The sequence below is a fragment of the Siphateles boraxobius genome, unplaced genomic scaffold, assembly GCF_051911475.1.
Source record: "Siphateles boraxobius isolate OS27281-9 unplaced genomic scaffold, OSU_SipBor_1 223, whole genome shotgun sequence".
Classification (NCBI taxonomy): domain Eukaryota; kingdom Metazoa; phylum Chordata; class Actinopteri; order Cypriniformes; family Leuciscidae; genus Siphateles; species Siphateles boraxobius.
The window spans coordinates 511,755-539,618 of NW_027508837.1; the positions used below are offsets into that span (position 1 = coordinate 511,755).

The 27,864-nt window shown below is 41.8% G+C and overlaps 2 protein-coding genes across 4 annotated transcripts in view; both read right to left on the bottom strand.

Annotated features, from left to right (window-relative positions):
• LOC143747520 (synaptogyrin-3-like) overlaps positions 1 to 11,553 on the bottom strand; it is a 13,406-nt gene extending 1,853 nt beyond the window's left edge. Inside the window, exons 1-3 of the mRNA XM_077240313.1 lie at positions 10,912 to 11,553; positions 6,785 to 7,022; positions 1,044 to 1,180 (exon numbers count right to left, since the gene is read on the bottom strand). Of these exons, the coding sequence (XP_077096428.1) occupies positions 1,044 to 1,180; positions 6,785 to 7,022; positions 10,912 to 11,016 (480 nt within the window). The 5' untranslated portion in view covers positions 11,017 to 11,553. The remainder of the gene's footprint in view (positions 1 to 1,043; positions 1,181 to 6,784; positions 7,023 to 10,911) is intronic.
• LOC143747517 (Fc receptor-like protein 5) lies at positions 11,432 to 26,791 on the bottom strand. 3 transcript variants are annotated; one of them, XM_077240311.1, is made up of 11 exons: positions 26,691 to 26,791; positions 26,574 to 26,600; positions 18,484 to 18,795; positions 16,829 to 17,116; positions 15,785 to 16,057; positions 14,482 to 14,781; positions 13,052 to 13,153; positions 12,938 to 12,962; positions 12,775 to 12,847; positions 12,103 to 12,171; positions 11,432 to 11,827 (listed from the first exon to the last, which is right to left on the bottom strand). In XM_077240311.1, exons 1-11 carry the CDS (start codon positions 26,722 to 26,724, stop codon positions 11,771 to 11,773), a joined length of 1,560 nt encoding a protein of 519 aa, XP_077096426.1. In that variant the 5' UTR covers positions 26,725 to 26,791; the 3' UTR covers positions 11,432 to 11,770. The 3 variants fall into 3 exon arrangements, with proteins under 3 accessions (XP_077096426.1, XP_077096424.1, XP_077096425.1); XM_077240309.1 differs by lacking the exons at positions 26,574 to 26,600; positions 26,691 to 26,791 and having other exon boundaries at positions 18,484 to 18,935; XM_077240310.1 differs by lacking the exons at positions 26,574 to 26,600; positions 26,691 to 26,791 and having other exon boundaries at positions 11,551 to 11,827; positions 12,103 to 12,162; positions 18,484 to 18,938.
• Positions 26,792 to 27,864: the final 1,073 nt, after the last annotated feature.

Here is a 27,864-nt window from a genome sequence, read left to right on the forward strand (position 1 = left end):
ATAATTCATGTTGTTTTTTGTTTGGGCACAAAAAAACCTCATTGTTTAACCTCATATAAATGTTTTTTTTTTTTTTTTTGAATATTTTATTTATTTTTTATTTATTATTCATGTCCAAGATTTTTTGTGTGTTCACATAGCAAGTGCCAAAACCTTTACCAAGTTTCTTACCATTCCGATGAAGTAAAAAAAAATAATAAAAAAAAACGTACAAATATTTCGTTCAAAAATGACCGAAGAGCACCAGAGGGTGAAAATTTGAATGGTACGAAACTTGGTAAAGGTTTTGGCACTTGCTATGTGAACACACAAAAAAATCATGGACATGATTGGAACAGGTTTAATGGTCCTGAAACAATAGTCACACTTGTGCCACTTGCGCTCAGAAATGACGCATTGGAAACGAATGAGAGGAAGTTCCTCTAGTGGAAGCTTTTGGAACTGCAGCCGCACACATTTTTTATTATATCAAGCTCAAATTTGGAACACAACTTGTTTAGATTTATCGCTTTGATTTTCTTGCAGTTTTAGAGTAAAACGTGTTTTTAGAAATATAGATTTCATATAAAAATTGAAAATAGTATTTGTGTGCATTTTTCATAACAATAAACATAAAATTCTGTTCCTTTTTTAAGTTCACATTTTTTAACTTTTTCCACTTCAGCAATAATCTGCCAAGTTTCGTCTTTAAAAAGAGATCAAACTTCAGTCTGTCGCTCTAAAACACTAACAATTTACTTTCAAGATGGAAATTAAATTTTTCAGGTCTATGCTCAACGTGAATAACGTGAATAAATGGATTATAAATACAGCGTATAATGTTGTACCAAAAAATCCCCTAAAAATACAAAATATTAATTAAAAACATTATTAAAATCAAATATAGTACATTCATTTCATTGAAATAAAAAATTCGGTTATTTTTGACTGACAAGTGAAGAGCACCAGTAGTCAAGGCTTCTTATGACATGATTTCCTCATACATCCTCAGTTCATTCAGACGGCTGCATCTCACACACACACACACACACACACACACTCACCCAGGACGCGAGGGAGAAGAAGGAGAAGGCGATGACGGCGTGGACCCCGTCTGTAGGGATGCCGGCGGTGTTGAGGGTCTTCATCCACTGATCGGCCGTTAGACAGAAACACACAAACCACAGGAACGTCCAGATACCTGATCAGAGGAAGTGATGTTTCACTCACAATCACTGTCTATACAGCTTTAAATGTGAAATATTATGCCCCTTTTCACAAGATGTAATACATGGAATCCCCATAATACGTCTAAAATTTCAGCTCAAAATATCGGATCATTTTTTATAGCTTGTCAAATTTGTCCCTTTTTGGGTGTGAGCAAAAACGCGCCGTTTTTTGTGTGTGTCCCTTTAAATGCAAATGAGCTGCAGCTCCGCCTTCGTTCAGAAGAGGGCGGAGTCTTTACACGAGCTTCAGAAACTCCAGCAATAACAAAACAGGCCAATCTCACTCATCCAGAATCCCAGAATAACCAGTAGCGAGTGCAGCCGTACGGAGAGACTCAGGAAGAGTTTCTGAATGTTAGTGGAGACATTTGTGGGTCTGTGCTCAACGACAGAACAGTTTCAGGCTTTGCTGGATCTTCTGCCGGTGCGTTAGAACTGTTCACTGTTGTCACTCGAGAAACCGAATGTCGGCTGGTGTGTGTAAACGTGCAGATTAAGAGCCGGTAATATTATAAACGTGCAGATTAAGAGCCGGTAATATTATAAACGTGCAGATTAAGGGCCGGTAATATTATAAACGTGCAGATTAAGGGCCGGTAATATTATAAACGTGCAGATTAAGAGCCGGTAATATTATAAACGTGCAGATTAAGAGCCGGTAATATTATAAACGTGCAGATTAAGGGCCGGTAATATTATAAACGTGCCGATTAAGAGCCGGTAATATTATAAACGTGCAGATTAAGAGCCGGTAATATTATAAACGTGCAGATTAAGAGCCGGTAATATTATAAACGTGCAGATTAAGAGCCGGTAATATCATAAACGTGCAGATTAAGGGCCGGTAATATTATAAACGTGCAGATTAAGAGCCGGTAATATTATAAACGTGCAGATTAAGGGCCGGTAATATCATAAACGTGCAGATTAAGGGCCGGTAATATTATAAACGTGCAGATTAAGGGCCGGTAATATTATAAACGTACAGATTAAGGGCCGGTAATATTATAAACGTGCAGATTAAGAGCCGGTAATATTATAAACGTGCAGATTAAGAGCCGGTAATATTATAAACGTGCAGATTAAGGGCCGGTAATATTATAAACGTGCAGATTAAGAGCCGGTAATATTATAAACGTGCAGATTAAGGGCCGGTAATATTATAAACGTGCCGATTAAGAGCCGGTAATATTATAAACGTGCAGATTAAGAGCCGGTAATATTATAAACGTGCAGATTAAGAGCCGGTAATATTATAAACGTGCAGATTAAGAGCCGGTAATATCATAAACGTGCAGATTAAGGGCCGGTAATATTATAAACGTGCAGATTAAGAGCCGGTAATATTATAAACGTGCAGATTAAGGGCCGGTAATATTATAAACGTGCAGATTAAGAGCCGGTAATATTATAAACGTGCAGATTAAGGGCCGGTAATATTATAAACGTGCAGATTAAGAGCCGGTAATATCATAAACGTGCAGATTAAGGGCCGGTAATATTATAAACGTGCAGATTAAGAGCCGGTAATATTATAAACGTGCAGATTAAGGGCCGGTAATATCATAAACGTGCAGATTAAGGGCCGGTAATATTATAAACGTGCAGATTAAGGGCCGGTAATATTATAAACGTGCAGATTAAGGGCCGGTAATATTATAAACGTACAGATTAAGGGCCGGTAATATTATAAACGTGCAGATTAAGGGCCGGTAATATTATAAACGTGCAGATTAAGGGCCGGTAATATTATAAACGTACAGATTAAGGGCCGGTAATATTATAAACGTGCAGATTAAGGGCCGGTAATATTATAAACGTGCAGATTAAGGGCCGGTAATATTATAAACGTGCAGATTAAGGGCCGGTAATATCATAAACGTGCAGATTAAGGGCCGGTAATATTATAAACGTGCAGATTAAGGGCCGGTAATATTATAAACGTGCAGATTAAGAGCCGGTAATATTATAAACGTGCAGATTAAGGGCCGGTAATATTATAAACGTACAGATTAAGGGCCGGTAATATTATAAACGTGCAGATTAAGGGCCGGTAATATTATAAACGTGCAGATTAAGAGCCGGTAATATTATAAACGTACAGATTAAGGGTCGGTAATATTATAAACGTGCAGATTAAGGGCCGGTAATATTATAAACGTGCAGATTAAGAGCCGGTAATATTATAAACGTGCAGATTAAGGGCCGGTAATATTATAAACGTACAGATTAAGGGCCGGTAATATTATAAACGTGCAGATTAAAGGCCGGTAATATTATAAACGTGCAGATTAAGGGCCGGTAATATTATAAACGTACAGATTAAGGGCCGGTAATATTATAAACGTGCAGATTAAGAGCCGGTAATATTATAAACGTGCAGATTAAGAGCCGGTAATATTATAAACGTACAGATTAAGGGCCGGTAATATTATAAACGTGCAGATTAAGGGCCGGTAATATTATAAACGTGCAGATTAAGAGCCGGTAATATTATAAACGTGCAGATTAAGAGCCGGTAATATTATAAACGTGCAGATTAAGAGCCGGTAATATCATAAACGTGCAGATTAAGGGCCGGTAATATTATAAACGTGCAGATTAAGAGCCGGTAATATTATAAACGTGCAGATTAAGGGCCGGTAATATCATAAACGTGCAGATTAAGGGCCGGTAATATTATAAACGTGCAGATTAAGGGCCGGTAATATTATAAACGTACAGATTAAGGGCCGGTAATATTATAAACGTGCAGATTAAGAGCCGGTAATATTATAAACGTGCAGATTAAGAGCCGGTAATATTATAAACGTGCAGATTAAGGGCCGGTAATATTATAAACGTGCAGATTAAGGGGTTTCAGTTTTCATGGTTTCTGTGTCGGTAGAAGCTCCGGATTACAGCACTGACACACGGAGAACGTCAGATTTTCATGATATGCCCCTTTTATACATCAAGTTAGACTAAATAAAAATGTGAAATGTTGCCTTTTTTACTTTTTATTATATTTCAGTTTACGTTTAATTTATTTCAAGAAACCAATATTTATATGGCTTTATTTTCATCACTCAACATTCTGTCATTTGTTCAGCCTCATGTTATTGTTTCACAGACGAAAAATAAATAAATAAATAAATATCAGCATCATTACTCCAGTCTTCAGTGTCACATGATCCTTCAGAAATCACTATAATATGATGATTTGATGCTCAAGAAACATTTATGATTATTATCAGTGTTGAAAACAGTAACACATTTTATTTTCCAGGATTCTTTGATGAATAGAAAGTTTAAATGAACAGCATTTATCCGAAATAGAATCTTTTGTAACCTTATAAATGTCTTTATTGTCACTTTTGATTAATTTAATGCATCCTTGATGAATAAAAGTGCTAATTTCTTTTTTTTTTAAACAATTCTTAAACTTTTAAACGGTACAGTGTGAAGGGGAACACATTACACACACACACAACTAAAACAAATGTTTTTATTTTATCACCAAGATATTCAAGTAACTTGATGTTTTGTGTGTGTGTGTGTGTGTGTGTGTGTGTGTGTGTGTGTGTGTGTGTGTGTGTGTGTGTGTGTGTGTGTGTGTGTGTGTGTGTGTGTGTGTGTGTGTGTGTGTGTGTGTGTGTGTGTGTGTGTGTGTGTGTGTAAATGAGAACTTGTTCTAATAAAAAAGTGTTTTATGGTTTGCTTAGATAAATGTAATAAATAAACCCTAGATGAATAGATAATAGATAAACCCTGGCATACATGTCTTAAAGAAACGTCTGACATCCTCCGCACTCACACAGGAAGACGCCGATGTAGAAAACGACCACAAGCGTTTCACTTTTACAGGACGTTTACAGGCAGTTCATCTAAACCTGATGATTCTACAATAACAGAGAAATACTCCGAAACCCAGCACCACAGTTTCCACAAACGGAACAGATGAACAGATCTGAATAAACATGTACATGTGACTGTTTCAGGCTGACTGATAAAAACACAATCACAGTCGATCCTACAAACTAAACCTTTGAGTTCTTCACTAGCTGTTTTCATACACCTATTTTATGCAAATTTTGGGGGGAAAAAATTGCAATATGTGCATAAATTCTAGAAATGTGCATAAAAAATGCATGATTATTAGTTTATCTAATAAGAAGACATGCACATAAACTACGATGGAAACTGAATAAATCCTACAAAGGTCATGTGACTGTCAGCGTCAGCCGTGATTTGATGTGAATTTTTTTTTCCTCATACCTCAATGCTGCTACACTTAATATATATATTCCTTTATTTATTTGTATAATTTATTGTTCATCTTTTTGTATATCTATTGTTTACATTACTGTTGCATTTTCTTAGTCTTCATGAATGTGTTACCGTTAACCCCTGAAGGGACTGTGTTTCGTTTTTAACAATTGCCATGCAATGTGCTAAAAAATTACAATAAAGTTGACTTTAACCAGCGGACCAATGGCGTCGCAGCGTCTCTAATGCTGGTTTGGTGTTTCTGAAACTGAACCATCAAAATGATTGTGTTTAATTCCTCCAGAAGCGTCTCACACACACACACGAGTGTGTTCCCGAACGCTGGAGAACATGACAGCGGTTACTGTCGTCTGACGCTCGACACACACTCGTTCATGATGGAGGGAAAAGGTTTATCAAGTTTTTCAAAAGTAGTCATATTTTTGCACCAGTTTTCCAATAAAGTGCAGATTTTGTTCTCTTCAACACATGGAAAAACAGATGTTTTATGCGATATTCCAGTTAAATTCCCAACTTTGTTTTTACTTCTTTGTTGTTGTTTTTGTTTTTTTACTTCATACTATTTGGTTTATTCATGTATTCACTTATTATTTATATTGTTACAATTTATTTTATTAACTGTTTTGTTTTGTGTACGTTTTTGATTTAGTGGTTTGGTTATATGTCAAGTACATGATTGTTTATATAATTTCTTGTATTGTTTGCAAATAAAAAAAATCAATATAGTACAGATCATAAAACTAAATGCTGCTGAGACATGGAGTCACGTCACTTACATTTAATCAGCACTTTTAACAGTATGGATTGTTTCAAAGCAGCTTTACAGTGATAATAGGAGATTACAGTAACAGAGATTGTTTAGGCTTTGATTCACTTCAGTTGCAAAGATCATTAATTATTAACTTATGGGCTGCTAACACACACCGTTCTAACAGAAAACAGAAACTTTGAATGTGTTCTGGCTGTTTATTTGCACACAACAGTGTTTGGAGCTCGAGAACACAATCCCTGAAACCGGTTCTGGTGCAAGCGTTAACATTTTTTAAACTTCAAAAAGCAAATCTGTGAAAACGCTGACGGCGCACATGCGCATTACGTGTTTAGCTCTATAGTCCTAGATATGAGCGTTTGAATATATACAGTATGTGCACAGGCCTAAATAACTCTGTATTAGACTACACACCTATCGCTTGCGAGTAGCCATGTGAACTGGAATCATTTTGACAACGTTTATCAGTACAGAGGTGAAGGGAAGAGACACTAGTGGAGAATTTTTAGAAGTGGAAGTGAAAGCCAGAGTCGCTCACCTGAGAAGCCCAGATCTGCCAGCACGACGTACTTGCGCTCCTGAGCGCTGCTCATCGAAGGCAGGAGAGCATCAGCCAATAGGAAGGCTACACACGCCAGGAATGCGATGACGCCGATTCCCACGCCGTAACGACACACTCCGTCGTTCCCGTTGAAGACACACTTCACGTCGGGTTGATTCGGGCCGTTCACGTAACCTTCAGCGGTTATGGAGGCAAACACCACAATAGAAAACACCTGACATGAAGGGAAGTGAGACCAGCATCAAAGATCAAACCACAATGCAGAAATAAAAGCAAAACTAACAAAAATAACTTTTCCCATTAAGTTGTACAAATGTTATATCTGTCTTTTTAATGTAACACTGTGTCCTAAACAGACATGTTGAGATAAGATTCCAGAGACAAGCAATTTGTCCCTGAAAAAATCAATCAAAATTCACAGCCAATCAGAAGAGTGTGTGGGCGGAGTCTCTCTGCAAGCGCACTGCACTCGCAACCAAATCAATCAAAATCACAGCCAATCAGAAGAGCGTGTGGGCGGAGTCTCTTCAAGTGCACTGCACTCGCAACCAAATCAATCGAAACTCACAGCCAATCAGAAGAGCGTGTGGGCGGAGTCTCTCTGCAAGCACACTGCAGTCGCAACCAAATCAATCAAAACTCACAGCCAATCAGAAGAGCGTGTTGGAAGAGTCTCTCTGCAAGCACACTGCAGTCGCAACCAAATCAATCAAAACTCACAGCCAATCAGAAGAGCGTGTGGGCGGAGTCTCTCTGCAAGCGCACTGCACTCGCAACCAAATCAATCAAAACTCACAGCCAATCAGAAGAGCGTGTGGGCGGAGTCTCTCTGCAAGCGCACTGCAATCGCAACCAAATCAATTAAAAATCACAGCCAATCAGAAGAGCTTGTGGGCGGAGTCTCTCTGCAAGTGCACTGCACTCGCAACCAAATCAATCAAAAATCACAGCCAATCAGAAGAGCGTGTGGGCGGAGTCTCTCTGCAAGTGCACTGCACTCGCAACCAAATCAATCAAAAATCACAGCCAATCAGAAGAGTGTGTGGGTGGAGTCTCTCTGCAAGTGCACTGCACTCGCAACCAAATCAATCAAAAATCACAGCCAATCAGAAGAGCGTGTTGGCGAAGTCTCTTCAAGTGCACTGCACTCGCAACCAAATCAATCAAAAATCACAGCCAATCAGAAGAGCGTGTTGGAGGAGTCTCTCTGCAAGCACACTGCAGTCGCAACCAAATCAATCAAAACTCACAGCCAATCAGAAGAGCGTGTTGGAGGAGTCTCTCTGCAAGCACACTGCAGTCGCAACCAAATCAATCAAAACTCACAGCCAATCAGAAGAGCGTGTGGGCGGAGTCTCTCTGCAAGCGCACTGCAGTCGCAACCAAATCAATCAAAACTCACAGCCAATCAGAAGAGCGTGTTGGAGGAGTCTCTCTGCAAGCACACTGCAGTCGCAACCAAATCAATCAAAACTCACAGCCAATCAGAAGAGCGTGTGGGCGGAGTCTCTTCAAGTGCACTGCACTCGCAACCAAATCAATCGAAACTCACAGCCAATCAGAAGAGCGTGTGGGCGGAGTCTCTCTGCAAGCACACTGCAGTCGCAACCAAATCAATCAAAACTCACAGCCAATCAGAAGAGCGTGTGGGCGGAGTCTCTCTGCAAGCGCACTGCACTCGCAACCAAATCAATCAAAGCTCACAGCCAATCAGAAGAGCGTGTGGGCGGAGTCTCTCTGCAAGCGCACTGCAATCGCAACCAAATCAATTAAAAATCACAGCCAATCAGAAGAGCGTGTGGGCGGAGTCTCTCTGCAAGCGCACTGCACTCGCAACCAAATCAATTAAAAATCACAGCCAATCAGAAGAGCGTGTGGGCGGAGTCTCTCTTCAAGGGCACTGCACTCGCAACCAAATCAATTAAAAATCACAGCCAATCAGAAGAGCGTGTGGGCGGAGTCTCTCTGCCAGCGCACTGCACTCGCAACCAAATCAATCAAAAATCACAGCCTATCAGAAGAGCGTGTGGGCGGAGTCTCTCTGCAAGTGCACTGCACTCGCAACCAAATATATAAGTACATTATCAAGTTCATAAATATTACACAATTTTAACATTATTACAAATACATACTAAGTGACTGAAACAATCTTTGTCAATAGAACCTGTTCAATTTCAAGGTTTGAGGTGATTTGTCACTTTCAGTACAGCTATTCAAACTCAGAATAGACACTTTTAACATTAAATAAAGCACATAATCAGTACCTGAGATTATTACTGTCGTTGTTTGTTTGTATGTTGTTGTTCAAACCTCCCCAAAATCAATGATAACCCATTATATTATTAAAATATAACAGTAGTTAACATTTTAAGTGGATTAAAACCTTTTCATCAAAATTTTTAACAACACCCGTTCTTGTCTTAGGACAACATTGATGAACTTTTATAATCCACTTCAAGTGTTGACAACTGTAATATATCGAATCAGGAGGATTAACACAATATTATTAAGCTTGCTTTAACCCATTATCACCCCACCCACAAACTGAACTGGAAGTTTTGATTGGTATTTGAAACGAGTCAGACCTGTCTGTTAATGCCTGAAGTGCAGGACTTCACAGCCAATGTCTTCTTTGTACTTTTGGTGAACAATAAATGTACTGAATTTCAATAGTTTCCTTGATTAAATTCAAGTAAAAGCACCACAGTTTCATTATACTGAAAAAAAATGAAAATGTGCTCAAGTACTGTAATGAGAGTAGTTGTAATAAGTGATTTTCCGCCTCCGATGGAAACATTGAGAGAAAACTGAAGTTGCAAATGTGTCACACAAGAGATCAGGCTCATGAAAACCACAGACGCGACACACACACCAAACTTTATAATCCCTGCAGTGCAGAAACACAAACGTCACTCGGTTCTCGTGTTACCTGCCATCTGCTGTGTTTACATGTCAGTGCTGGGACGGGGGACATTCTGTACTGGTGTTACTGGTGTACTATCACACGATACACACCAACACAACTAACCTGAATATTCATGCGATTACAGAGAGTACAACTCAAACACACTGCTGGTGTGCAAATGTGTGACGCTAGTAAACAAATTACACTGAGTAAATCTAGACATTGTTGACAAGGTCATCTGATGCACACACACACACACAAACACACACACACAGGACGAGATATGAATCAGCTCTTTCTGACTCTTCGCTCTCATTTCACAGCGTCTATGGAAAGTCCCTTCGCTGGAGACTACATCATGTTCCAGAACGCCACAATTAAGGCAGTTAAAGGGTTAATTCACCCAAAAATGAGAATTATCCCATAATTAAATAAACTTTAAGCCATCCTGGATGTAGGCTATATGACTTCCTTCTTTCAGCCAAACACAATCGAAGTTATATTAAACAGCTTCCCAGCTTTATAATGGTGCATGAGATTTTTGAAGCCCCCAAAAAAGTGCATCCATCCACCATAAAATAAGCCAGGGTTTATAGTTTATAGTTAAAATATGATTTTTTTTTTTCACTTCAGAAGGCCTTTATTAACCCCTGGAGTCGTATGGATTACTTTTATGATGGATGGATGCACTTTTTGGGGCTTCAAAAAAAAGTGTTAATGTTTTAATGTGGTTTTTTAAATGTTACTTGTTTTAGAACGTTCAGAGAACATTCAAATGTAACATTCCCATAATGTCTGAAGAATGATACAATGAAATGTTTCGTTCTCAAAAAGTTTTTAAAACATAAAAAAAAACTGGAAGTATTTAGAGAAGATTCAGATGTAACATTTTCATAACTCAATGGGAAACATTTTTGTTAACTGGGATTTACATTCAATGTTGATTCAATTCATTTCGACATGTGCATAGTTTTTCGATAGTGAAACGACTTCAAAAGCAGCTCTTATAGGGCCAGTACACTATTCCAGGACTAAGTAGCACTATCCTACTTTTATAGCTACTATTAAAGCAATAAAAATTAGAACAAGTTAAACATCATTAAGCAGTTAAAAAGTGCCGCAAACTCCCGAATTACTCAATGATTTACATAGCCAGATTATTGATCTGAATGAGTTGAAGGTGACACATGTCACTCACCCAGCTGAGGAATCGTGTGATAGTTTGAGGCTGTTTGATGAATTTGATGAGATCGAATCCCGCTCCTGCGAGAGAGGCTCCGTACGCCACACTGTTCGACTCCATCGGTGAAACACACACACTCACTAACACACACACACACGCGCGCGCGCGCGACAGTTGAAAACACAACACGGACACACACCACCGGTGCAGCTGCTTCCTCAGACACTGGTGTCAGGTTCGCGAATGAATCGTTCTTTAGAACCGGCTCTTTTTGATGATTCAGATGAACGCAATGAGCGGTTCATTAACAAAAACAAACTGTTCAAAAGAACCGACTCGCCTAAATGATTCGAACTTCTCGACGCTGCTGCACAGAGTGAAAATCCAATAAGGTTAAAGTTATATCACTAATCATTACGTTAGTTTAATGTTTAATAATAAACAGTTGATTAGGATATTAAAACACAATGATGACGTAACGTTCACTGCTACTCACAATAACAATCACACACACAAATAAAAGTGATCCAGTACATACAAATCATCTGTTTTTTAATGTGTTATTAAAATGAACATTGTCAGGTTTATCAAAATATGTTAATTTTTGATTTATTTGTGATCTTCCCTCCACAAACACACACAGACTCGTTTGAATCTGACAGTAGACACATTGTTGGCTGGTCTTCGCTTCTGATTGGTCAGTCATGTCGACCCATGAGTGCTTGTCTATTGTCTCGCTTTGAATAAACCTTTGTCTGAACAGAATAATACGTGACAAATAAGTGAAGATATGCTTGTGTCTGTGGGAAAGCGAACGCTCAGGCTTAACGGATTAAACTCCATGAAATTAAACTCTTCAAGAATGTCTGTAGAATTATTTTGAGACAGCGTCTTCATACAGGAGAGTTTCATCCACAGATTCGTCTTCCTCCTGTTAAACAGAACAAAATGAGCACAAAATGAGAACGTTCTTAGAATGTTACTAGTTTCAGAACGTTCATTCAAAAAAGTAACGTTCCAATAATCTTTGAAGAATGATCAAATGGAATGTTCCCTTTACGTTCACAGAACCAAGAAGAAACATTTGAAAAACTGTTCAGAGATAGAAAAACAATTTTTTAGCTGGGATTTTAATGAAACTACATTTGAACTCTTGTGGAGATTCTGTTTCAGATTCAGAAACTGTGATTCAATTAAAAATAATACCTCAGCAGAATCACTCATTCTGTCAGCGAGGACGACGTCTTCCTCATAACCCTCCGACATCTCCTCAAACTAAAGAACACACATAAAAACTGTGAGCTTCCTGCTTCCTATCAGGACAGTATTATAAGGGCTACAAGGTACACAAATTATGCCCATTCTGTGTCTTTCATGGATCATGCCAAAAGAATGCATTGCGATTTACTCGGTGAAACGATTAATCGCATCCAAAATAAAAGTTTGTGTTTACGTAATATATGTACTGTGTATAATTATTTTGTATATTTAAATACACACATCCATGTTTAATAAAAAATGTGTTATATATATATATATATATATATATATATATATATATATATATATATATATATATAAATAAAAATGTAAAAAAATAATATATATATATATATATATATATATATATATACATACAGTATACACATGGAATATTTCTTAAATATACATACATGCATGTGTGTGTGTGTATTTATATATAGCCCTACAAAATAATTATACACCGTACACACACATATATTACGTAAACACAAACTTTTATTTTGGATGCGATTAATCGTTTCAAAGCCCTAGAGATTATATAAATATACAAACAAATCTGATAATAGTCTATTTATTAACTAAAACAGAAGCAGTGGTAAATGCATCCATCCTCACTGGATAATTATCATCCTCCTCTTCGCCTTCATGTTTAACAGAGATTTCCATTTTTCTGCGTTGTTCAATGGGCCTCGAGTAAAAAAGCACACAAAAAATATCTCAGTTGGATGTAATAATAGATTTGTGAATTTGTCAAATTAAAAAAGAAAAGAAAACTCACAAGTATTTTCCTGAATATCTTCTTCCTGAGGAGACAAATTATATAATTAATAATCATCATTTGATTAATTCAAACAATGGATCCTTGTATTTAAATAATGCGTGATGAACTCACGCAGCACGACTCCATAAACACAGCAAGACATCACAGCCACATTCAGCAGAGCGAAACAGCTCAGCACCACCAGCACAGCCACCGGAGACACGCTGTTCACAACTAAACAACAGCCAGATAAAGAAAACATGTACAAAATCTTGGTTCAATGAACTATAAGAAAACATGCCATTGTGTCATTCTTCAAACATTACGAAACATCACTTTTAAATGTTCTCTGACACTAGAAACATTTAAAAAATGTTCCATGAATCATTCTATTCATTTTTGTCAAAATTCAAATGATGAGTGTGAGTGTGTGTGAGATTGTGTGAGTGTGTGTGTGAGTCTGTGTGAGTGAGTGAGTGAGTGAGTGAGTGAGTGTATGTGTGTGTGTGTGTGACGTGTGTGTGTGAGATTGTGTGAGTGTGTGTGTGTGAGTCTGTGTGAGTGAGTGTATGACGTGTGTGTGAGTCTGTGTGAGATTGTGTGAGTGTGTGAGTCTGTGTGAGTGAGTGAGTGAGTGAGTGTATGTGTGTGTGTGACGTGTGTGTGTGAGATTGTGTGAGTGTGTGTGTGTGAGTCTGTGTGAGTGAGTGTATGACGTGTGTGTGAGTCTGTGTGAGATTGTGTGAGTGTGTGTGAGTCTGTGTGAGTGAGTGTATGTGTGTGTGTTTGTGTGTGTTTGTGTGACGTGTGTGTGTGTGAGATTGTGTGAGTGTGTGTGAGTCTGAGATTGTGTGAGTGTGTGTGAGTCTGTGTGAGATTGTGTGAGTTTGTGTGAGTCTGTGTGAGTGAGTGAGTGTATGTGTGAGTGTGTGTGAGTCTGTGTGAGATTGTGTGAGTGTGTGTGAGTCTGTGTGAGTGAGTGAGTGTATGTGTGTGTGTTTATGTGTGTTTGTGAGATTGTGTGAGTGTGTGTGAGTCTGTGTGAGTGAGTGAGTGTATGTGTGTGTGTTTGTGAGTGTGTGTGTGTGTGTTGTGTGGTGTGTGTGCGAGTGTGTGTGTGTGACGTGTGTGTTTGTGTGAGATTGTGTGAGTGTGTGTGTGTGAGTCTGTGTGAGTGAGTGTATGTGTGTGTGTGTGTGTGACGTGTGTGTGTGTTTGTGTGAGATTGTGTGAGTGTGTGTGAGTCTGTGTGAGTGAGTGAGTGTATGTGTGTGTGTTTGTGAGTGTGTGTGTGTGTGTGTGTGTGTTGTGTGGTGTGTGTGCGAGTGTGTGTGTGTGAGTGTGTGTAAGTGTGTAAGTGTGTGTAAGTGTGTGTGTGTAAGTGTGTGTGTGTGAGTGTGTGTGTGTAAGTACTGCAGCCTTGAGTGGCGCCCGGGGAGTGATTGGGGGTTAGGTGCCTTGCTCAAGGACACCTCAGTCATATTCCTGCCGGTACTGGAATCGAACCAGCAACCTTTGGGTCACCAGTCCAACTCTGTTACCATTAGGCCGTGACTTCATACCCTCTTCATTGATCAGCATCTGGGCGCTGCGGATGCTGGTTCTGTTGTCAAAGCGGTCGGAAGCTTCGCAGTGGTAAAGCCCGGCGCTGTCTGGACCCACAGACAGAGACAGAACCGAGTCGTCGGACCAGGCCAGCGCATAGAAAGCTCCTCGGCCCTGCAGCCGGCTGCCGTTCAGGAACCAGCGGTAATGTGGGAACGTTCCTCGCTCAACCTTACAGAGCAGAACCAGACCGACCACCTGGAAGTCCCGTCCGGTGTGTGTGACGGGCCGCACCGTTACAGCGCCACCGACAGACTCTGTGTGTGAGAGAAACACATCTGTACATCAGAGCTACACAATTAATCGCACTGAAACCAAACGTGATTTAGCAACGGCTGCGATTATTGTATGTGCAGTTCGTCAGTGCAGCGGCTGATCGGTAGTAAATGCTCCACACACACACTTTCACACACACACACACACACACACACACTTTCACACACACACACACACACACACACGTAATTCTGAGAAGCAGTTCATTGACAAAAGTTAAATGGAAAAGTTCACTTCAAAATTAATATTTCCTGATAATTGACTCTCCCAAACGTCATCCAAGATGATCATGTCTTTCTAGAAAAGAAAAGAAATTAAGGTTTTTGATTAAAACACTCCAGGATTTTCTCCATATAGTGACTTCAATGGAGTCCAACGGGTCGAAGGTCCAAATGTGAGTTTCAGTGCAGCTTCAAAGTCTCGACACGATCCAGCCGAGGAATAAGAGTCTGATCTAGACAAACCAGCGACATTTATAACAAAATAAACATTTATATACTTTTAACCACAGATGCTGGTCTTGCACGAGCTGTGATGAAAGGTTTATAAATGTTGTGTAGAGCGAAAAACTCTCTCATCTCATTTTCTCCTCAAACTTCAAAATCGTCTGACATCGGTGTTTTACCTTTTATTTATTTATTTTATAAAGGGCTTTTGACTCAGTCTTTGCACGTCTGCTTTGTAAACACTGGGTCTGTTCTTCCCCCTATGTCACGCTTGACCTTTCAACATGATTACCTAATGTGTGTCGCATCACAGCTCGTGCAAGACTTTGAAGCTGCACTGAAACTCACATTTGTACCTTCGACCCGTTGGACTCCATTGAAGTCACTATATGGAGGAAATCCTGGAGTGTTTTAATCAAAAACCTTCATTTCTTTTCTTTTCTAGAAAGACATGAACATCTTAGATGACGTTTGGGAGAGTAAATTATCAGGAAATTGTAATTCTGGAGTGAACGACTCCTGTAACTGAGCCACACACCCACGGTCAGGTTTACTGGTTCACTCAGAACCCAGTTGCCCTCGTTGCTGGCGTTGCATCTCACGCGACCCGTGATCCGGTCCAGCTCGACCGGCACATGGAAGATTGCGCTGGTTCTGTTGGTCGTTTTCTCCTCGATGACGTCGGTGTCGTTCAACAGTCTGAAGGTGTTTATCGGAGACCCTTTCGAAGACCGGCACGTGACGACGGCTCTAACACCAGCGTCTTCCATCTTCTCCACCTCCAGGGAGATCTCAGGCTTCGACACGTACTCTAGAAAATCCAGATTTTAAATTAATTAAATTGATCATTTATAATGTTACAAAAGATTCCGTTTCAAATAAAAGCTGTTCTTTTAACTTTCCATTCATCAAAGAATCCTGGAATATAAAATGTGTCAGGGTTTCAACATTTTATTACATTGCATTGATTAATTTATTACTCATAAATTATTGTAAAGTGTGACCAATTTATGATTATGATAAAGGTTCATTAGTTAAAATTACTTACATTAATTAACATGAACTAAGAATGAACAATACTTTTTCAGCATGTATTAATCTTAGTTAATATTAATTTTCAACATTCACTAATACTTTATTAAGATCAAAGGTTGTATTTGTTAACATTAGTTAATGCACTGTGAACATGAACAAACAATAAACAGCTGTATTTTTATGAACTTAGTTTAACAAATACTGTAACAAATGTTTTGCTCATTGTTAGTTCATACATTAAACTAATGTTAACTAATGAACCTTATTGTAAAGTGTTACTCATAAATGCTTCTTGAGCATCAAATCATCATATTATAGTGATTTCTGAAGGATCATGTGACACTGAAGACTGGAGTAATGATGCTGAAATTTCAGGAATAAATTACACTTTACTATATATTCATATAAAAACAGCTGTTTACATATCAAAATTTTACAATATTTTTTGATCAAATAAACGCAGCCTTGGTGAAACTTTTTTCTAAAAACAAACTTTTGAATGGTAGTGTAATACGATGATTAATCTGTTATAATATATGCATTGCACCTTTGACCTTCACAGATATGACATCACTCCTGGAGTCGAAGGTCATCGTGTCATTGAATCGGTTTGATGCCACACACATATAATCGCCTGTGTTCTGCACAGAGAGCCGGTGTATAATGAGTGTGTCGTCAGTCCTGTTGTACGGCGTCTCAACCGGAATTTCTTTCCTAAGCCACTCGTAGGACACGTACGTTCCTTTGCTCTTTTTGCACTGCAGGGTCAAAGTTTGTCCTTCCCACACGTTATTACTGGCGGGATGAGAAACGATTCTCACGTCCTTCACTGGAACTGCAAAACACATGACAAAAACACTGCAATTTGCTGCGGATGTTGATATTTATATGGACAAAAAGTAATGAAATTCTGATGAAATGCATATAAATATCAGTATCTGCCAATAACATGTCTTAGTGAGATGATGTTTAAATGCTTTAAAAAAAACATAAACACAATGCAATACAAAGATGATTTGAGAGATGAACAAATAAACCTTCCTTAAAAGCCTAATGATTATATTTGATACTCATGGTTTTTCTAATAAATGATGTATGATAATCAACAAACCTGCTTCAGTCCAGCTGAAATATTACTAACAATATCAAAGTTATTCTTGCGTTTACTTGATAAAATCTATGGAAGCTTGTTTCTGCCACAGAATAAAAAATAAAAAAGGTAATTACGACTTTTTATCTCACAATTGCATGATATAAAGTTGCACTTGCAAGTTATAATGTCAGAATTGCGTGATATAAATCGCAATTCTGACTTTTTTTCGCAATTGCGAGTTTGTATCTCGCAATTCTGACTTTTTTTCGCAATTGCGAGTTTGTATCTCGCAATTCTGACTTTATAACACACTGTAAAACCTGATGAGTTAGTTCAACTCAAACCGTTTGAGGAAACTGATTGCCTTAAATCATTTAAGTTTATTAACTCAAACAATTTAAGCATAAAAAAACATTTGATTTGTGTCCAAGTAACTCAATAACTTACTGTTAAGATAACTTGGGTAAATAAAGTTAATAGTACTAATTCCATTCAGTTAATATAACTTAAATCTATGAAGTACACTGTAAACCCGAATAAGTTGGCAGAGCATGCTGGGAAATAGATATCCCAGTTGTTTCAGTTAAACTTAAGTTAGTCTAAATTAAAATAAATAATTTAATAATACTCAAAACAATGAAACAGTACAGTTTACTTAAAATATATCAGTTCTGTTAACTTGAAAGAAAAAGAAAGTGCTAAATACTCATAAAAATTAATTTGACTGAACTAATTCGTGTAATTTAAGTTTGTCCTACTCCAAACAATTAATTATTTTGAGCGTTAGGGTTTACAGTGCAATAGGGAGAGACAAAGTCAGAATTGCATTATATAATATCGCAATTGCACGTTAAGTCAGAATTGCAAGATGTAAACTCGCAATTGTGAGATAAAAAGTCGCAATTATCTTTTAAAATGTTTTATTTGACATTAGAAAGACTCGTGAAGCTCGAGCTGAAGGAGGACGTTTGTACAATTACACTTAAAGTCTTTTACTTGATAAAAGAGTCTAAACTCTCAATCAGACACAGAAGGACTGGAGGAGATTGTGTGGAAAATATAATGTTGAACATTTATAATACAGTAGTTTTAAAGGGTTAATGAGTTACCAATGACTTTGAGGTCCAGGCCTTGACTGAGCGGGCTCTGGATATCTGTGTTATTGTGTTCGCTGGCCTTGCAGACGAGTCGACCGTCATGTTGTGTTTTGATCAACACATTAAAAGTGGCTATTTGTCCAGACAGAGAGCTGTACTCCGCGATCATCTTCCCCGGGTTCGACTCTACATAGAGCTCGTAAAGGACAGCCAACGAAGTCAGATTCCCAGGAATCTCACAGTAGAACTCCTCGACTGAACCTTCTAATGCAACGGATGGACCAGACAGAACCGGCTCATCAAGCTTGTGCTCATACAGAGCTCCTGCAACAGAGGAAAAGAGTCGAGAACACACACACACACACTGCAAAAAAAAATGCTCTTCCTCAGTCTTGTTTTCCAATACAAAATATCTAAACATTCTTAAGTCAAGATGCTTTAACTGGAGAAGAAGCAAAATGGCTGAAGATAACAAGTGAAAAATATATCAAAAATTATGCTTAAAACAAGAAGAAGAAAAAAACATCTGCCAATGGGTAATAAAAATATTCCTGCATTTCTTTTAAAGGGTAACTAACTAAACCCCTGGTCAGAGCCTGACTCCACCCATTGGCAATATTTGAAAAATGCTGGAAAAGTGGGCAGAGCCCAGCGGAGGGGGGCGTGCACCTGAGACGCCTCTGTCTGTATGGAACCTGCCTACGTCACCAACAACCCCTTACGTCACGAACCACCCCAAACATCCAATAGGAAAATTCAACTGCAGTAGCCGCCGTTCAACCTGAAGAGGGCAGCACTCAGACGTTGTTACACCATATATTGTAGAATTAAAACACTTTATACACAAATGTCAAAAAAGTTACTCGAATCAATGAACAGTACTAATAAAGCCCCATTCTTACAGATCATTAACTAAAAAAAGTTGGTTTAGGGTTTAGTTACCCTTTAAAATAGCTAAGTAGGCCTACATTCTTCTGACCCAACTGTCAGATATTTTTCTTGTTTTACTCATAGTCACATTATTTTTATACAGTTTGCTAAAAACAAAACGTAATTACGTAAGTAATTTTGCTTCTCAGGTAAATATGCGTGATTTTAGAATGTAAAGAAAAAAGAGATTTTTTTATTTTTTTTGCAGGCATCTTATTTAAAACACATAAAAATATCAGAATGCCATTGCATTTGAAGACAAGTTTGTTGAGTTTGAAATGATAAAGCAATAGATGTAGTGCTGAAGATGAAAACATTCAGTGTTGTTTCATAATTGAGGCGATAATGCAATGAAGTTCATAATTAACTCCGTGAACAAATACATTCAAATTGATGCATTTTGCAGATGCTTTTATCCAAAGCAACTTGAATCGCATTCAATATATATATATATATATATATATATATATATATATATATATATATTTCCCTTTCGAACGGTCACTTCGTATTGCGTAGCTATACGTAGCTATACGCAGTGGGGAAACTCCTTTTCCTCGATTTACTGAAGCCTTTATGTAAAGCGCATTTGCAGCTGCACAGCTAGAACATGAGCGTCTGGCTCGCTCATAGGCTGCGCTGCGGCAACTGCACATCCAATGGCGCAGGCGCCTCTGACGTGCAACCAATGAGATCACTCTGCGTCATACACGTCAGAGCCCGCCAAGGGGGCGTGACCTCAGTCTATAATAGCCCCCGAATTCGCCATTATAGCAGATTTTACTCCTTCAGCGACAAACTTCACGTCTCTGACCATTTATTGAGCCTTCGCCGTCGAACAAGCCTTCAGCCTGAGCCAGCTACAGTTCAGCAGACGACACATTTCACCGTGTTTCTCCTGACGCCGTCTCTCCTGTGGCTATCCGGCGATATCCTTTTCATTGCTCTTTGTATATTGTATTATTTGTCCGAGCGTTGTTCAAATGCATCGTGTTAAGACCTGCGCCACGTGCGGATGCAAGCTGCACGAGGCGGACGAACACGCTAGCTGCATTCCATGCCTGGGACTTCACCACGCGGAGAATGCACTGTCTGCCGGCGGATGTGCGGCCTGCGAGAGCATGCCTATCTCCGTGCTGCGAACTCGGCTAGCCCTCTCCCGTGACGGCGACGCCGCCTCTCCCGCGCTTCCTTTTCCGGCCCTACTTCAGCCAAGGAAGAAGAAGCGCCGCAGCCAACGGCAGCCGGAGAACATGGATGTTAGTGAACGCACGCCGGCCTCGTCCCCGCGTGCCTCACTCTCTCCAACCCGTTCATCTCCGGTCCTGTTCGAGGGAGATCAGCGCCCCCCCCACGTGGCGGGCCTTGTCTCCTTCGGCGGGCCTAGCGAGCACGACGACAGCCTGTCTATCGCTGCGTCTGAGGAAGAATGGCCGGGCTCTTTCGACCCCGTCATGGCTTCCCAGCCAACGCCTCAGCTACCAGGACTAACTCCGACGCGGAAATGCTTCGGATCCTGACGCAGGCCGTAGCGGACCTCGAGCTCGAGTGGGCCGCGCCCGCTGAACCCCCTCGAAGTCGGCTGGATGGCTGGTTTCTGCCAGGGCACCAACAGGCCCCTCGTCACAAGCCAGCGCCATTTTTTCCTGAGGTACACGAGGAGCTTACCAAGGCCTGGCGCACTCCTTATTCTACACGAGGCCCCGCAGTTTTCGCGACGCTCTCCTCCGTGGACGGAGCAGCGGAAAAAGGCTATGAGTCGTTGCCGCCCCTCGAAGAGGCGTTGGCCGCTCATCTCTGCCCGAACACAGCTGCTAGCTGGCGAACTAGAGCTGTGCATCCCAACAAGCCGTGCCGTAGCACTTCAGCCCTCGCCGGACGCGCGTATTCCGCCTCCGGTCAGGCTGCATCGGCCCTGCACACGATGGCCGTGCTGCAGGTTTACCAGGCCAAACTCCTCCGGTCTATGGACGAGGCTGGCCCGGACCCTGAGGCTTTTCGGGACCTTCGGAGCGCCACAGACCTGGCCCTGAGAGCTACTAAGGCCACAGCGCAGGCTATCGGGAGGAATATGGCGAGTTTGGTCGTGCTCGAGCGCCACCTCTGGCTTACCCTCACTGACATTAAGGACGCGGAGAGAACAAAGTTCCTCGACGCCCCAGTATCCAGCACCGGCCTCTTCGGCCCGGCAGTGAAGGGGTTCTCAGAAAGATACACCGAGGCACAGAAAGCGTCCCAGGCCATGCGTCACTTCCTGCCTAAGCGCTCTAGCTCGGCGTCGAGTGCTCACAAGCTAGCCCCGCCGACGCCTCGGCCAACAAAGCCCACGAAGCAGGCCTCTCAGCCCCGCCCTGCGGCTGATGCCCAGCGCCAGCCGAGAGCAACCAAGCGCTTCCCGCTTCCCCGACGCCAAGGCCCCAGACCAAGCGCCGCGCCTCACACAGCGCCGCCAAAGTCGTCCTAGCATGCAGGGGAAAGAGAGAGGGCACGGGTCCCGCACTCGCCGGACCACCCTCGAAGAAGTCAACAAAACTTCCCACAGCCCCTTGTTCAGTTCAGGTGGCTGGGGATTTTATTACTGCAAACAGGCCCGCAACAGTAATCGCGTTCTTGCAAACAAACGCCGTTTTCACGGCGACCCATATAAAGCACAAAAAGAGTATGTTTCACAAACACAACACGTGGGTTCACGGTCCCCCTTCATCAGGCGGCCCCTCCCCCGTTATAATACTGCCTTCCCTACACGCAAATGCTTGTACAGTCAGTCCAATACTCAATGTGTGCACAAATCACAATATAAGGGTATCAGGTCCCCCTTCACTAGGCGGCCCCTCCCCTGTTGTAACACTGACTTCCCCACACGCGAATGCCTGTACAGTCAGTCCAATACTCAATGTATGCACAAATCACATGATAAGGGTATCCGGTCCCCCTACATTAGGCGACCAGCCCCAGTCAGTGTGTCAAGCCCTAGCCACACGTGTTCTAGCCTGGCAAGCTATCCCCGGTGTGTCGAGTTGGGTCATAAACACTATAAAGCGAGGTTACTCGCTCCAATTCGCTCGCAGACCCCCGAAATTTCAGGCGGTTCTCGAGACTTCGGTGAGAAGCAACGTGGGTCACGTGCTTCGCACCGAAGTACAGAATCTATTAGCAAAAGGGGCGATAGAATTAGTCCCCTCCCGCGCTAAAACACATGGGTTTTTACAGCCGCTATTTTCTGATTCCGAAAAAAGACGGCGGTCTCAGACCCATTCTAGATTTGAGACATTTGAACAAAGCTCTCATGAGACGGCCGTTCAAAATGTTAACTATCAAACATATCCTCGCGCAAGTGCGCACGGGGGATTGGTTTGTCACAATGGATCTGAAAGACGCTTACTTTCACATTCAGATAAACCCTCGTCACAGGCCATTCTTGAGATTCGCCTTCGAGGGCCAAGCTTATCAATACACCGTTCTGCCGTTCGGTCTATCGTTAGCACCCCGTACATTCACGAAGTGTGTGGATGCAGCGCTTTCTCCCCTGAGACATCAGGGAGTGCGTGTGTTAAATTATCTCGACGACTGGCTGGTGCTGGCACAGTCGAGAACCGAGCTATTAGCTCACAGGGATTTGATTCTCAGCCATCTAAAATGCCTGGGTTTCACAATCAATGTGTCAAAAAGCAAACTAACCCCCAGCCAGAGTGTGATCTTTCTGGGTACAGTTTTAGACTCGAGAGCGATGACAGCGCGACTCACACCAGAGCGCGCGCTCTCAGTGCGAGCGCTTACAGGCACTTTCAGAGCGCGCGAGCACGCGCCACTGAAGAAATTTCAGAAACTGCTTGGTCTCATGGCAGCAGCATCGCCAGTACTCCGCTTGGGATTACTGCGCATGCGCCCGCTGCAGCATTGGCTGAAACGGCGTGTGCCAACTCACGCATGGCAGTCAGGCAACTTGCGCGTTATGGTAAATCACGGTTGTTTAAGAACCCTGATTCCCTGGCGAGCGCAGAACTGGTACCACGAGGGGGTGACAATGGGAACAATTTCCAGAAGGAAAATGGTTCTTACAGATGCGTCCAACCTGGGTTGGGGAGCGCTGCACGAGGGCATGCCTGCATCCGGCCTCTGGTCGAGCACGGAGCAGAGCTTACATAGCAACTGTCTGGAGATGAAAGCAGTTGGATTGGCCCTGAAAGCATTTCTGTCGAACCTCAGGGGTCACCACGTTTTAGTCCGCACAGACAATATATCAGTGGTGGCCTACATAAATCGCCAGGGGGGCATCAGGTCAGGAAACCTGCATGCGATGGCGAGAGACCTCCTCTTATGGGCACAAACCAACCTGAGCTCTCTGAGAGCAGCGCATATACCGGGCATCCAGAATGTGGGCGCGGATATGCTTTCACGGGGCAACACTCCCCTCGGCGAGTGGTCCCTGAACCCACAGACGGTCAGTCTGATATGGAAGGTGTTTGGCGAGGCCGAAGTCGACCTGTTCGCCTCGAGAATCAACACCCACTGCAAATTGTTCTTCTCGAAGGACAGGGACGCGCTGGCCCATGTCTGGCCCAACCGTCCCCTTTATGCCTTTCCCCCCGTCTCGATGATTCCACAAGTCATCAAACGGGTCAGAGAGAGCGGGTGCCCAGTCCTTCTGGTGGCCCCTCTCTGGAAAACCAGACCGTGGTTCCCGGAACTGGTTCAGTTATCGGACACAATCCCATGGCCTGTCCCACTGAGGAAAGACCTCCTCACACAGGGGAACGGGACATTGTGGCATCCGAGACCCGATTTATGGGCCCTCCATGTGTGGCCCCTCAACGGGTACCCAAAGACCTTCCTGAGAAGGTCTTAAGCACTATATCTGAAGCCAGGGCCCCGTCGACTCGGCGCCTTTACGCTTCGAAATGGTCGGGTTTTTCCAGCTGGTGCTCGAAAAATCAGGCTGACCCAGAGTCATGTGAGATATCTGTAGTTCTCTCATTCTTACAGGAGCTGCTGGATGCGGGTCGCTCCCCGTCCACGCTCAAAGTGTATGTGGCAGCCATAGCAGCACATCATGTTCTGGTGGCTGGCCAGTCACTAGGAAGAAACGACCTGGTCGTCAGATTCCTTAAAGGTGCTAGGAGAATGAACCCCTCCAGACCTCCATCTGTGCCATCTTGGGACCTCTCCACGGTCCTGGGGGCTCTGAAAGGTCCACCTTTCGAACCGCTCCAATCGGTTGATCTAAAACCCCTCTCGCTGAATACCGCTCTCCTTATGGCTTTGGCATCTATCAAGCGAGTGGGAGATCTGCAGGCACTCTCTGTGAGCCCTGCATGTTTGGAGTGGGGTCCAGATGACTCCAGAGTCATCCTCAAGCCCAGACATGGTTACGTTCCTAAAGTGCTCTCAACACCGTTCAGAGCACAGGTGGTGACGTTATCAGCCCTCCCTCCTTCTGCAGAGGATGGAGAGGTTAATCTTCTCTGCCCTGTCAGAGCGCTGAGAATCTATCTGGAGCGTTCTGCGTCTTTTAGACAATCAGAACAGCTTTTTGTCTGCTTTGGTGGTAGATCCAAGGGGGATCCAGTCACTAAGCAAAGACTGTCTAGATGGATAGTGGATGCTATTTCTATGGCTTATACCGCAGCGGGTCAAGTTTGCCCTATAGGCGTCAAGGCCCATTCAACCAGAGGTATGGCCTCGTCATGGGCTTGGTCATCTGGCATTCCCATTAGTGATATTTGTGATGCGGCCGGCTGGTCCTCGCCTTCCACATTTATGAGTTTTTATAATATGGAAGTGCCTTCCCTGCAGGCGAAGGTGCTTTCGGTATGATTAAGACCTGTTGGTGGCCGGTCTTGTCATATATTACTGTGCACAATCACATTCACATATATACATGAAACCCGCTGCTGGCCGGTTGTAGTTCATACATAAACCCGCTGTGGCTGGTTATATTTATATATATATAAACCCGCTTTGGGCCGGTTATATGACATATACAAAACCCGCTTTGGCCGGTTATATGACATATATAAATTCCATACATATATAAAACCCGCTTCGGCCGGTTATATTCCATAACAGATATCAACCCGCTTTAGCTGGTTAAGATTTCATATATAAACCCACTTGACTGGGTATATGTTCGTATACTAATAACCCCGACAGAGTCTGGGTTCATTGGTGTAGTATATTGGGTATTTCTACTGATGTATACTACGGAAATCTGACGGTGTCTGGTCTATTTTTACATAAATTATGCGGCTATGGCTTGTTCTGTACGCTCAGGGGTCCTGAGTTGCAGTGACAGCCAGTTACTCAGTGCGGCGTTTTGCATGGCGTCCCCACTGCGTATAGCTACGCAATACGAAGTGACCGTTCGAAAGGGAACTACTCGGTTACTCACGTAACCTCAGTTCCCTGAGTTAGGGAACGAGTATTGCGTAGCCAGCCGCACTATGGTAACATGGCAAGTTGTCGCTTCAGTCGTTAAATCTGCTATAATGGCGAATTCGGGGGCTATTATAGACTGAGGTCACGCCCCCTTGGCGGGCTCTGACGTGTATGACGCAGAGTGATCTCATTGGTTGCACGTCAGAGGCGCCTGCGCCATTGGATGTGCAGTTGCCGCAGCGCAGCCTATGAGCGAGCCAGACGCTCATGTTCTAGCTGTGCAGCTGCAAATGCGCTTTACATAAAGGCTTCAGTAAATCGAGGAAAAGGAGTTTCCCCACTGCGTATAGCTACGTATAGCTACGCAATACTCGTTCCCTAACTCAGGGAACTGAGGTTACGTGAGTAACCGAGTAGATATATATGCAGTAGTCAACATTTGAACTGATCATAAAAGTTCATCAAAGTTGTCCTAAGACAAGAACGGGTATTGTTCAAAATTATTGTATTGTTATAAAGTTGTATAACTTTAATGAAAGTTCAAATGTTGACTACTGTATTTTTATCGGTTCATGCATTTCTTGGGAATCTAAATATGTGATCTTGGGACTTTTGGGGGGTATTAAACACACACACACACACACACACACACACACACACACACACACACACACACACACACACACACACACACACACACACACACACACACACACACACACACACACACACACACATTTAACCATAACTATCTATATAACCCCAGATAAAAATGGCAGGAAAAGAAAGCCACGTACCCGTCCTTGGATACAACACAGAAAAACCTGGTGGAAAAATATACATACATAAATGAAAAGAGACGTCAACAGACACCACATGAAAACATCCACCAGATATGCACAAGTTTCCTCCACCTATGAGAATCAGTGAAACATGCATCGACTCCATCCTCGCTGAATATCCAGATCCAAACACCAGAGAATGATCTTTATATTAATGCAGACAGCAAGTGAACACACACACAGTGAAGGACGCGTCTCACTTCAACAGAACTGATGGGATCCACCCTAAACACTCCATGTGTTGAGCACAGATAGGGCAGATGCCAATGCAAACCACACAACAACAACGAAAGATTTTGGAGAACACATTGCATGAACATCTAAAATAAACTATGTAGTGTATTCACCATCATTTTCTTCTTTGATGGCTAAAGACGGAAGGTTTGTAGTCCATATTGTAATACCAATAATTCGGCCTAAAGCCATGAAGCTCGGCCTCTTTAGATTCCTCATATATGATCCACAATCAGTCAAAGTGCTCTGCAGTCATTTTGCCTTCAGTCATAACGGTTTTTATAAAGGATAAGTTCGGAAAGATGACATGAACACTTTCAGGACAGGAAAATTATAAACCGTTCCTCATGCCATGGGCCATATGGAGCACATTCTTCCCAGTGACACACATTCTGTTGAACAGTTTTTTCCCCATCTGATGCACCAACAAAATCAATGATGAAGAAACCAAACAAGGAAGTATTGGCATTGACAACACTTTGTATGAAAGTTAGTATGTGACCTCGAGTAAGTATACCAACATCACAACCTACTGGTGTAAAGTTGTAAATTAAGGTTAAATCCTATCATAAACATACATTTATAGCGCTCCTCCCATCCACTACTACACTTTGCAATTTGTTCATTTTGAAACAAAGTTTGAGCTTTCACATTCTCTATAATTAATACATAAAAATTATTTTGGCGCTCTTGACGTTTTTGGCGCGGTTTTCCCATAACGCTGCCTCAGTTTAAACGACACGTGACGTGAACCGATCATCTGTTCCTCAGTACGAGTAGTAATAATAGCACGGAATATAACATGAATAACACCAGAAGGTATGTTGAAAATACGTAACCACTTACTGAAAGGAATAATGTATCATGTAATCGCTCAGCCAGTGTTTTAAACGCGAAAAGACGTCAATAAAACAGCTTGAGGACGACGTTATCTCAGAAAAGACATTCATTGTCCATCTACGGAATATTTAGCTAAAACAATAACTCTGTTTTTACTTGCTATTGCTGTTTC